At 35.5% G+C, this 12,518-nt stretch overlaps 1 protein-coding gene across 8 annotated transcripts in view; it reads left to right on the top strand.

Annotated features, from left to right (window-relative positions):
* Positions 1-6,229, top strand: part of RALYL (RALY RNA binding protein like) — a 729,450-nt gene extending 723,221 nt beyond the window's left edge. For all 8 annotated transcript variants that reach the window (XM_060199431.1, XM_060199474.1, XM_060199446.1 and 5 more), the window contains one exon: positions 3,767-6,229. In XM_060199431.1, coding sequence (XP_060055414.1) covers positions 3,767-3,784 — 18 coding nt within the window. In that variant the 3' untranslated portion in view covers positions 3,785-6,229. The remainder of the gene's footprint in view (positions 1-3,766) is intronic.
* Positions 6,230-12,518: the final 6,289 nt, after the last annotated feature.

The raw sequence follows: 12,518 nt of genomic DNA, 5'->3' as shown, positions 1-12,518 counted from the left end.
GAATTTATTAAAAATAAATAAATAAATAAAACATGTTTATATGTTTTTAAAAATTGAGTAGCTAGAAAATTGCTTAAAATCATGGTTAGTGGTGACTACAAATATAAACCCTGGTCATAATTTTCTGCTATTCTATAAATTTAAAATCTATATATAACCTATATTGTCCTATATACTCTTACTTTTTTTAATTTACAGATGCTATCCAGAAGATATTTCTACTTTTTTTAAATATCAGTTGTCATAAGAGTCATGATGTGTTATTGTATTTTTTCTATGCAAAAATATCATGACTTTTCAGACAACCCAATACTAATTATAAATCTCAATTAGGAAAGAAAAAAAGAATAGAGATCAGGTAGTAGAGGAGCAGTGGAACAGTGCTGCAAGTGTTTCTCCTCCATCTCTTTCTGTCTTTCTATCTCCCTCTGTCTTACCTTCTATCAAATAAAAAGGAAGAATGATCACAAGCATTTATAATATTAAACTGTCGTAAAGCCTTTTTAAAGTGTGATTGAACTGCAAACAGATGTGTTTATTCCACATATTGCTCTGCCTATTTTGTTTCAAATATATTAGTTTTAAAATTGAGATTCTTAAATTGAATGAGATATAAAATTGAAGATACTTAAAAAAATTCTTAATTAAAAATTGAAGTTAAAAAATTTTTTAAATAAGAAAAGATGTGTACTAACACCTCTCTAGGGGAGATGTCGAATTATACCCTGTAACAATCACAGTCCTGGAAATCAGCATTTTCACAATAAAGCAATAAACACATTGAAAAAAAAAAAGGATATACTTTACCTATGTTTTAATATTATCCTTTTCCATATTCACCAAATAGAAGTAAATAGCTTGATTCAATACAGTTCAAACCCATCTGAGTGCCTTTCTTTATTGCTTTTTAGAAATGGGAGAGATTGAGAGTTGAAAAAAGCATTCATCATCAGGAGAATTTGTTTTAAAAACATGTAAGCTCCCAAAAAGCCAGGAGATAAATTACTTACTATTCAGGAGAAGGAAAGCATAATTAGTTTCACATTATACTAGGCAAACAGCTCTTTAAGTGACTGTCATTATCGAGAAAAAAGTACTAAGAATATCATAGTTTCCCTTTTCTACCATGACTATAGAATCAAACAGAAATCTTTTATTCTTTCACACTAGAAATCTACAGAAAACTTAGTAGGTAGATTTTACCATTGTTTTTAGATGAGGAGAGTTATATTCACAATTTGTATCCATGTAACTAGTAACATCTGTTTCACAGTGCAGAGTTAATGAAGTTTTTGTTTTTATATTTGTATTCTATGCTAGCTAAAGCTTTATGTCTAGGAAGTAAGATTCCAAGAAATGATTTTCAAACCTCTCTTTTTCCTAATAATTACTTTTATGGTAACCATCCACAATTAAGATTTTAAAAAATGGGAAGGGTAAAAGGGAATCTTTCTAGAATTATGGAAAATGTACAAAAACTCTACTTCTTTTTTCCTTTTAGTAAATGGGTAGTTGCTAAGTAACCATTAACTCTTTTGTTAGGAAAAGGAATATGTAAGAATCATTGTAAACAAGTTTTATCTGCCATGACTTAACCTCAAGAGGCACAATGATTAGTAAATTTTAAATACACAGCTGTTGCAATATTTTAAACATCTTCCATGTAATCAAAACATGATTGATGAAAATCCTGGGATAAAGAGTACAATTGCAATCATACAAAGAGCTTTATTTCCCTTCTGAACAAAGTATTACCACTTAAAATTCAAAAATTACAATGCCTTATATTTACATGTCAGCATCACTATGTAGATTGATTTAATTTTATTAAGGTATTGTTTCACTTTGAAATTGGATTATTTTTATAAAATACATAAATTGTGCACAATGTCATTCATAACTCATGAAAAGAAGCGCATCATAGGTTGACAAGAATACTGTAAGCTCAAGATTTCATGCTTTAAAGCATAATTCACTTGGGGCTGGGAAAAACACAGTAGTTTATGAAAGAAACTTTACCTCTTGAGGCTCACAGATCCCACATCCAGTTCCTGGCACCACCATAAGCCAGAGTGCAGTATTCTGCTTAAGGAAATGATAGATAGATAGATAGATAGATAGATAGATAGATAGATAGATAGATAGGTGATAGATAGGCAGGCAGGCAGGCAGACAGACAGACAGATAGATAATTGACTCTTTCCATGGATGTGAACACATTCTGGAACTTCAAGAATATATTTGAACAATGTTCTTTTCTATTAAAAATTCATGGTGTGGAATAGTGCATATATAGGATAGGCTGAATGAAAAAGAGGGAAGACAAAAGAAAGAAGAATGAGAAGTAGAGAGAGAAAATATCAAAATACCAAAATGTTCTTAAGTCCTACCCATGAAATTTTTTTAAGGATGTATGTTTTTAATGCATTTGACTAGGGAAAAATATATTGAGAGTGTATGTTTTGTTTATTTTTAGTTGTTTGGTTTATGCAATTAAAATTAATCAAAATTAATGGGTATATATTGTTAGGATTATATTTATAAATATAACAAGTTTTACCAATAATTCTGAGCTCTTTGAAAAGTAATTTTACTATATTAATTAAATACATGATAACATTATAAATGGATTTTAATATATTTTATATAATTTCTAAGTATGTCATTAATCTGATTTATAAATAAATATTTCTGAGAATGAAATAATTCCAAAAATGTAATAAATGTATCAAAGGTTGACTTAGATTTTTCAATAGTGTATATAAACAAAAGATTTAGATGTAAGATTTTAAATCATAAAACTGAAATATATCTCAATCACTTTAAATCACTATACTGGGGGAAATAACCAACTAAAAGGCAATTTTTGTCACATGTGTACAGTTTCTCCCCATGACGTTTCTTCACACCAAACTTAGTACCAACTAACATCTTCCGCTACCATTGTGTCTTCAACAACCCCCTCTCAACCCCATCCCAAGTCCTTGGATTGGCTATAATAGACCACAGCTAGTTTTCAGTTTTACCCTATATTTCCTCTTTATTTCTCCTCTTCTTCCTCTCCTCTTCCTCTTCTCTTCTTTTTCTCCTTCTTTTGATTCTTCTTCCAATTCTCCACCTCCTCCTTCTTTTCCTTCCCTTCCTCTTCCTCCTCATCCTCCCCTTTTTCCTCCTCCTCCTTCTCATCCTCCATTTCCATCTCTTCCTCCTTCTGTTCATGGTTATGGAACGGTAACTAGGGTTCCACTTCTGAGCAACTGCCTTTTTTTTCTTTCTGTTTTGACTGGAGGGAACGAGCGAGATCCACAGCACTGTTCCACCTCTCATGAAACTTGCCTCTCTCAGGTGGGGACTAGAGGCTTCAAACCAGTTGATAGGGTCCTCTTAGTGGGAAAAGTATCTTATGATTACTCTTACTACAGACAGCAGAGATCCACAAGCAACTGAATTGTTTTCTCTTACCTAAAACTCCAAGTAATCCCACTCTGACTTAGATAAGGACTTGGTGAAAAAAATGTTGACTGATATCAGTAATTAAATTAGTTGGATTTAAAATAAATAGCATGCCATAAATGTAAATAATTTTAGTACTGATTATAATATAGGAACTGAGAAACTAACAATCTCAAACATATTTGCCCTAAAGAGTGATTCTTCCTTTATCATTCTCCTGTCTTATCCATAATGTTTAATTTATTTGTATGCATCTTGTCAACTATGAAACATAAATCTCTAAATATTTTGATATTTTTCTTTTTTTTTTCAGTTTCTACAGATAAAGTGATCTGAAGCAATGAATGATATCAACACAGCAGAAAAGAGAAACTGTGACAACCCCCAGAAATGTGAATGGAGGTTTCTTACAAGAAAGCAGAAGCTTTGATTCAATTTATATAAAAACCCAAATAAATAGAATGGACAGTATTATTGAATTTTAGAGATCCCATTTCTTCTATGTTATAAGCTGTATAATTGTCAGGGTTTATGATTTAGAGTGTAAATGTGCTCAACCCTTTGCTGATTATGTTGTGGTTTTCTTTTCTGAAGTATTAAAAGTCATATTGTGAAAGATATTTATGAATGGTAAAGGAGACACTGTATACAAATGTATATTTGTAAAAGCTATTTTTCTGATTAGCATGTTTTACTGTTGATCATATATCAAGTCAGGTGATACTGCAACTCAATGTTTAAACCTTATTTCCAACAATGTCATGTGAGAAAATACACATCATACGCTAGTTTTTATAATTTATTTTTAACTTATAGCTCAAAGTTCTTCAGATCATAAAAAATAAAATACTTGAAAGTGTTATATTTCTGCCTTCTATTAGTAGCATTTTTATTATTAAAGGATACAAATATTTCAGATGTGATTCAATAGTTAAAGGACTCTGGGCTTGCTTAACCTGAGTAAACTGCTTTATTTTGCTTTATTGAACTTTAATGACCCAATTGTCATCGAGTACTTCCACCTGGGTAGGAGGGCTCTTACAGATGTTAATGTCAATACAGGTGGGAGGCAGATTGGCTTTGGATTCAAAAGTTTTAATTGGGGGCTTACATCATTCATTTCCTCTTCTACTACTAGGAACTCTCCATTCCAAAGCATTGCAAGTGTTTTCCAGATTCTCTTCTCATCCTAAACTAGAAAATGGAAGAAACCATCTTTACAGATTATAGAATTCAGCATATCATTTCTTAATAATTACTGCTTCTTTTAGAACAAATTAGGTGTGCATATTTCCTCTGGGGCATGTGGAGTTTTAATTATCAGTTTGAAGTCTCTATGTCATTGTAACACCAAAAGACTATTGAAAAAAAAATAACTTTTATAAAAATATATATTATATGTTGTAAATGCCCACACTTTTATGGATTGGCCATTAACCTGGAACACATTCATTTGCCAGTTTGTACAGTCAGAGGGCCCTTGATCTTTAACAAAAGTCTCTCTGGTTTATTTTTTCTAGAAGGCATTTATGTCATCCAAATATAGAATTTTAAGAAAATCATTTAAGGTAGAAAGCAAATCTACCTCATCAGAGATATTTATATTCTGCTTGGCCAAACCTATGCAGCTGAATAGCTGCAAACTCCTGCTTAAAGAGCAGAATCAACATGTAATGTCACCAAAAACACTTGACAGGACTAAAGCCTCCTTTACACAAAGAAATTGAGAGTCTAAAATCACCTTGGAGGACCCAGAAAATAACTTACCCAGTAGGGCACACACCTTATTATGAAAGAAATCCAGTTTTATGCCCCCAAACCACATAGAGACACTGTGGCAAGGTCCACTGATAATGAAGCAACATGTCTCTCTCTCTCTCTCTCTCTCTCTCTCTCTCTCCTTCTTCCTCTCTCTATCTTTGTGTGGGTGTAAAAAAAAATTTTTAAGGATAAAAAAATGCAATCACAAAGCAGTAGGATCACACAGACTGAGGTCCTAGAGCTACAAATACAAAATAAAATCACCTTGGTATAGTTTCTCTTGTTTGAATTTAAGGCAATGCATCCTCTTTCTCTATTTCTTTCAGCTGTAAACTAGTGGAAATTCACACCATTTCATTCAAAATAACTATCAAAGCCAAAATTCTGAAGAATAAAAAGAATTGAAATTCTGTTACTAAGGAAAATAGTTATACATTTTCTCATTTAAAGTTTTTAGATATGTTTTGTACTAGAGGCTAGAATCTGAATCAGAATTTTATTGCCTTTGCAAAACCATAATGTGGATTACTATGTTTTTAATATTTTATTACTAATGTGTTGGACAGATACAGAGATAAATTGAAAAGTAAAGGGGAGATATACAGAGAGAGAAAAAGAGATACCTGCAACACTGCTTCACTGCTCATGAAGCTCCCCCCTTACTGGACTAAGGACTTGAACCTGTTTCCTTGTGTATTGTAATATATTAACTCTACTGGGTGCTCCACCACTCAGCTCTCTGTATTGCTATTTTTGATAGTTATGTTGAGTACTGGAGAATCTATGACTTAAGATTAAATTCTGAAGAAGTAAAAGAAAAGGTCTGCATATGACTTTTTAAGGGAATAAAATTATCAGTGTAGTTTCTCAAGTTGTTGCCATGTTACTGAATTTAACTTTCTCTATACTGGACTTAATGTGTAAAACTAAGGGTCTTTCCATTTATTAATTGCTCACACATGACTTAAGAATTCTTTTGACAAAAAAAAATGGAATAAAATGCGCACTAAATCAATGATAAATAGAGTACTTGGAATTATTATCCCTGAAAGTGTGTTACTTAAAAGAAGTTTTTATGAGATAAAGATGGGGGTGTAGATTTTTTTATTATTATTTATTACTTATTTACTGGATAGAAAAAAGAGACACTGAGGGAGTGGGGAAGATGGCGGCCTGAGAAATCGCTAACAGCGAGTGCTCTGATAGCATCGTCGGCAACGGTAGGATTTTCTGCCTTTAGCAGGCCAGTCAATAAGGGGGGGGCACCAAAGAAGTGATTACAGTTTAATTTGGGTTAACAATTAGAGCAAAGGTGACACGGACTAGCGGGGCGCCAGAATTCCCAGGCGGCGCCGGGCAAGGTGAGTGCGCCGGGCATTGTCCTCCGCCCGCCCGGGAAGGCGGCTCCTCCGCCGGTTGCAGAGCGTGGCGGGCAGAGGACCCGGAGAGAGCACTTTAGCTCGGGGGCTGCCTCTTGGGAGTTGCCAGGGTCCACCGCGACCCTGAGGGTGGATCAAAAGACTTCTTGAGTATAGCTCTCATTGGATCAAAGGACTTGGAGCTAGTTTTCATTTTTGAGAAATCCTTTAAAAAAGTCTGGAGGGCGGGGTTTCCCGGAAGATGGCGGATTGAGAAGCGGCTAGCCTTTGAGCTCCGGACACATCTCGTGTAAACAATAGGATTTTCTGCCTTTAGCAGGCCAGCCAATAAGGGGCCATAACGGTCATACCAAGGATGTGTCTATAACTTAATTTGGGTTAAGAATTAGAGTAGGGGGGAAAAAATTCTTTTTTCTTCCTTTTAATTTTCAAGCATACATCCTTCCCGCCGCCCCCCGCCCCATAAGCAGTGCCTGGGACCAGCTACTAGCAGGATACCCCATACCACCAAACAGGGTTTTTTTTTTTTTTTTCTTTTTTTTTTTTAAATTCACTGATACACATTTGGGAAGTTCCTCGCACTGCTCTTTAATTACAACTCTTCTTCTTATCTCCTCCCTTTTCTCTCTCTTATCTCTCTCTCTCTCTCTCTCTCTCTCTCTCTTTTTTTTTAATCTTGTCATACACTTCTTTCTTCTTTGCCTTTCTGAATTTGTGAATTACTTTGGGGAAGAAATCTGACCCAGAGTGGACTCTCTATGTGTGTATCTCTGCTCTAGTTCCCTTTACACTCTTGTTACCCTTAGAATATACACTGGATAGTAGATTTGCATAACTGTCTATTCTTGCTATCCTCTCTTTCTTTTCTCTTTCTTCACTGGGATTTGGTTACTATTTTTTCACGGACTGGAGAAATTGTTTGGCTAACTGGTAACGATTAAACTCCTTCAATACTTACTTCAGTTGTTACTGTTATTCCGGAGGTTGGTGAGTGCAATTGTCATAAAGGTATTTAGTACAGTGTTACTTGTGCTCAAAACACAACAACTGAGGAACAACAGAGCATTAAAAAAAAAAAGAGAGAGAAACACATATATTAAAAAAAAATGGGTAGATTAAAAACAAATAAAACTGCTACCCCAATGAATGAAGACAAGAGCGCAGAAGAAACCACAAATCAGTCAGAAGTAACCATAGATAAGAAAAGTATGCAAGCAATAATAAACTTATTAATCACAGAAATGAAAACAACATTGGAGGAAAGGAATGGCAGTATTAGGGAAACAACAGTTGAGACCCCCAAGGAAAATACTGATTATCTTGAGACAATTAGAGAACTGAAAGCTGAAATAGCTGTAATGAAGAAAGAAGCTGAGGCAAGGGAAAGCAGACTAACAGAAGCAGAAAACAGAATTAGTCAGACAGAGGATGAGTTAGAGAAAACTAAGAAAGAGGTGAAAGAGCTTAAAAAGAGATTGAGAGACACTGAAAACAACAACAGAGACATATGGGATGATCTCAAAAGAAGTAACATTCGTATAATTGGCCTGCCAGAGGAAGAAAGAGAGGAAGGGGAAGCAAACATTCTAGAGGAAATAATACAAGAAAATTTCCCAGACCTGAATAACAGAAAGGATATCAAGGTGCAAGAGGCCCAGAGAGTACCAAACAGAATCAACCCAGACCTGAAAACACCAAGACACATCATAGTCACAATGAGAAGAAGTAAGGATAAAGAAAGGATCCTAAAGGCTGCAAGAGAGAAACAAAAAGTCACATACAGGGGAAAACCCATAAGACTTTCTGCAGATATCTCAACTCAAACTCTAAAAGCCAGAAGGGAGTGGCAAGATATCTATCGAGCCCTGAATGAAAAAGGGTTTCAACCAAGGATTATATATCCTGCTAGACTTTCATTCAAGCTAGATGGAGGGATCAAAACCTTCTTAGACAAACAACAGTTAAAGGAGGCAACTATCACCAAGCCGGCCCTGAAAGAGGTACTAAAAGACCTCTTATAAACAAGAACATCACTATAATACTTGTAATATATCAGAGTAAACAAATTGTTTTTTAGAACAATGGCACTACAATACATTAAATCCATAATATCAATAAATGTCAATGGCTAAAACTCACCCATCAAAAGGCACAGGGTGGGGGGATGGATCAGAAAACATAACCCAACCATATGCTGCTTGCAAGAATCCCATCTGTCACAACAAGATAAACACAGACTTAAAGTGAAAGGATGGAAAACTATCATACAGGCTAACGGTCCACAAAAAAGGGCAGGAACAGCCATTCTCATCTCAGACACGATATATTTTAAATAAAATAAAGTAATAAAAGATAGGCAAGGACATTACATAATGATTAGAGGATCAATCAGCCAAGAAGACTTAACAATTATTAACATCTATGCACCCAACGAGGGACCATCTAAATACATTAAACACCTATTGAAAGAATTTCAAAAATACATCAATAGTAATACAATAATAGTGGGAGACTTCAATACCCCACTCTCACACTTAGACAGATCAACAAAGCAGAGAACCAATAAAGATACAAGAGAATTGAATGAAGAGATTGACAGACTAGACCTCTTGGACATTTTCAGACTCCTCCACCCCAAAAAACTGGAATACACCTTCTTTTCAAATCCACACAACACATACTCAACGATAGACCACATGTTAGGCCACAAAGACAGCATCAATAAATTCAAGAGCATTGAAATCATCCCAAGTATCTTCTCAGACCACAGTGGAGTAAAACTAACTTTTAACAACAAACGGAAAATTATTAAAAGACATAGAATTTGGAAACTAAACAACATGCTCCTTAAGAACCACTGGGTCAGAGACTCACTCAAACAGGAAATTCAAATGTTCCTGGAAACTAATGAAAATGAAGACACAACCTATCAAAATATTTGGGACACAGCAAAAGCAGTACTGAGAGGGAAACTTATAGCTATACAATCACATATAACACCAAGAAGAAGCCCAAATGAACGAACTTACTACACACCTGAAGGACATAGAGGAAGAGGAACAAAGGAACCCTAAAGCAACCAGAAGGACAGAAATCACTAAAGTTAGAGCAGAAATAAACAACATCGAAAATAAAAGAACCATACAAAAGATCAATGAAGCCAAATGTTGGTTCTTTGAAAGATTAAACAAAATTGACAAACCCCTAGCCAGACTCACCAAACAAAAAAGAGAGAAGACTCAAATTAATAGAATTGTAAACGATACAGGAGATATCACAACTGACACCACAGAAATCCAGAGAATTCTGCGAAACTTCTATAAAGAACTATATGCCACCAAGCTAGAGAATCTGGAAGAAATGGAACAATTCCTAGAAACCTATGCACTTCCAAAACTGAACCAAGAAGAACTACAAAATCTAAATGCACCAATCACAGACAAAGAAATTGAAACCGTTAGTAAGAATCTCCCCAACAACAAAAGTCCTGGACCAGATGGCTTCACAAACGAATTCTACAAAACTTTCAGGAAACAGTTAATACCCATACTTCTTAAGCTATTCCATAAGATTGAAGAAACAGGAATACTCCCTTCCACCTTTTATGAAGCCAACATCACCCTGATACCAAAAGCTGATAGGGACAGAACAAAAAAGGAAAACTACAGACCAATATCTCTGATGAACATAGATGCCAAAATATTAAACAAGATCTTGGCCAACCGGATACAGCAACACATCAAAAAGATTGTTCATCATGACCAAGTGGGATTCATCCCAGGAATGCAAGGCTGGTTCAACATCCGTAAATCAATCAATGTCATTCATCACATCAATAAAAGCAAAGCCAAAAACCACATGATTATCTCAATAGATGCAGAGAAAGCCTTTGACAAAATCCAACACCCATTCATGCTCAAAACTCTACAAAAAATGGGAATAGATGGGAAATTCCTCAAGATAGTGGAGTCTATATATAGCAAACCTACAGCCAACATCATACTCAATGGAGAGAAGCTGAAAGCATTCCCCCTCAGATCAGGGACTAGACAGGGCTGCCCACTGTCACCGTTACTCTTCAACATAGTATTGGAAGTTCTTGCCATAGCAATCAGGCAAGAGAAAGAAATCAAAGGGATACAGATTGGAAGGGAAGAAGTCAAGCTCTCACTATTTGCAGATGATATGATAGTATACATAGAAAGACCTAAAGAATCCAGTAGAAAATTACTGGAAGTTGTTAGGCAATATAGCAAGGTATCAGGCTACAAAATCAATGTACAAAAATCAGTGGCATTTCTTTATGCAAACACTAAATCTGAAGAAGAAGACATCCAGAAATCACTCCCATTTACTGTTTCAGCAAAATCAATCAAATACCTAGGAATAAAGTTGACCAAAGAAGTGAAAGACTTGTATGCTGAAAACTATGAGTCGCTACTCAAGGAGATAGAAACTGATACCAAGAAATGGAAAGATATCCCATGCTCATGGATTGGAAGAATAAATATCATCAAAATGAACATTCTCCCCAGAGCCATATACAAATTTAATGCAATACCCATCAAAGTTCCACCAAGCTTCTTTAAGAGAATAGAACAAACACTACAATCATTTATCTGGAACCTGAAAACACCTAGAATTGCCAAAACCATCCTAAGGAAAAGAAACAGAAATGGAGGCATCACACTCCCAGACCTTAAACTATATTATAAAGCCATCATCATCAAAACAGCATGATACTGGAACAAAAATAGGCACACAGACCAGTGGAACAGAATTGAAAGCCCAGAAGTAAATCCCAACACCTATGGCCCAAAGGATTAAATGGAAGAAGGAGGCTCTCTTCAATAAATGGTGCTGGGAAAACTGGGTTGAAACATGCAGAAGAATGAAATTGAACCACTTTATCTCACCAGAAACAAAAATCAACTCCAAATGGATTAAAGACCTAGATGTCAGACCAGAAACAATCAAATACTTAGAGGAAAACATTGGTAAAACACTTTCCCATCTACACCTCAAGGACATCTTTGATGAATCAAACCCAATTGCAAGGAAGACCAAAGCAGAAACAAACCAATGGGACTACATCAAATTGAAAAGCTTCTGCACATCCAAAGAAACTATTAAACAAACAGAGAGACCCCTCACAGAATGGGAGAAGATCTTCACATGCCAGACATTAGACAAGAAACTAATCACCAAAATATATAAAAGAGCTCAGCAAACTTAGCCGCAAAAAAGCAAATGACCCCATCCAAAAATGGGCAGAGGAAATGAACAAAACATTCACCACAGAGGAGATCCAAAAGGCTAACAAACATATGAAAAACTGCTCTCGGTCACTGATTGTCAGAGAAATGCAAATTAAGACAACACTAAGATACCACCTCACTCCTGTAAGAATGGCATACATCAAAAAGGACAGCAGCAACAAATGCTGGAGAGGATGTGGGGACAGAGGAACCCTTTTACATTGCTGGTGGGAATGTAAATTGGTACAGCCTCTGTGGAGAGCAGTCTGGAAAACTCTAAGAAGGCTAGACATGGACCTTCCATATGACCCAATAATTCCTCTCCTGGGGTTATACCCCAAGGACTCCATAACACCCAACCAAAAAGAGGTGTGTACTCCTATGTTCATAGCAGCACAATTCATAATAGCTAAAACCTGGAAGCAACCCAGGTGCCCAACAACAGATGAATGGCTGAGAAAGCTGTGGTATATATACACAATGGAATACTATGCAGCTATCAAGAACAATGAACCCACCTTCTATGACCCATCTTGGACAGAGCTAGAAGGAATTATGTTAAGTGAACTAAGTCAGAAAGTTAAAGATGAGTATGGGATGATCCCACTCATCAACAGAAGCTGACTTAGAAGATCTGAAAGGGAAACTAAAAGCAGGACCTGATCAA

Source organism: Erinaceus europaeus, chromosome 1, assembly GCF_950295315.1.
Source record: "Erinaceus europaeus chromosome 1, mEriEur2.1, whole genome shotgun sequence".
In the NCBI taxonomy this organism is placed as follows: domain Eukaryota; kingdom Metazoa; phylum Chordata; class Mammalia; order Eulipotyphla; family Erinaceidae; genus Erinaceus; species Erinaceus europaeus.
Note: the sequence above shows the minus strand (reverse complement) of the source record. Positions and strands in the feature narration are given on the sequence as shown.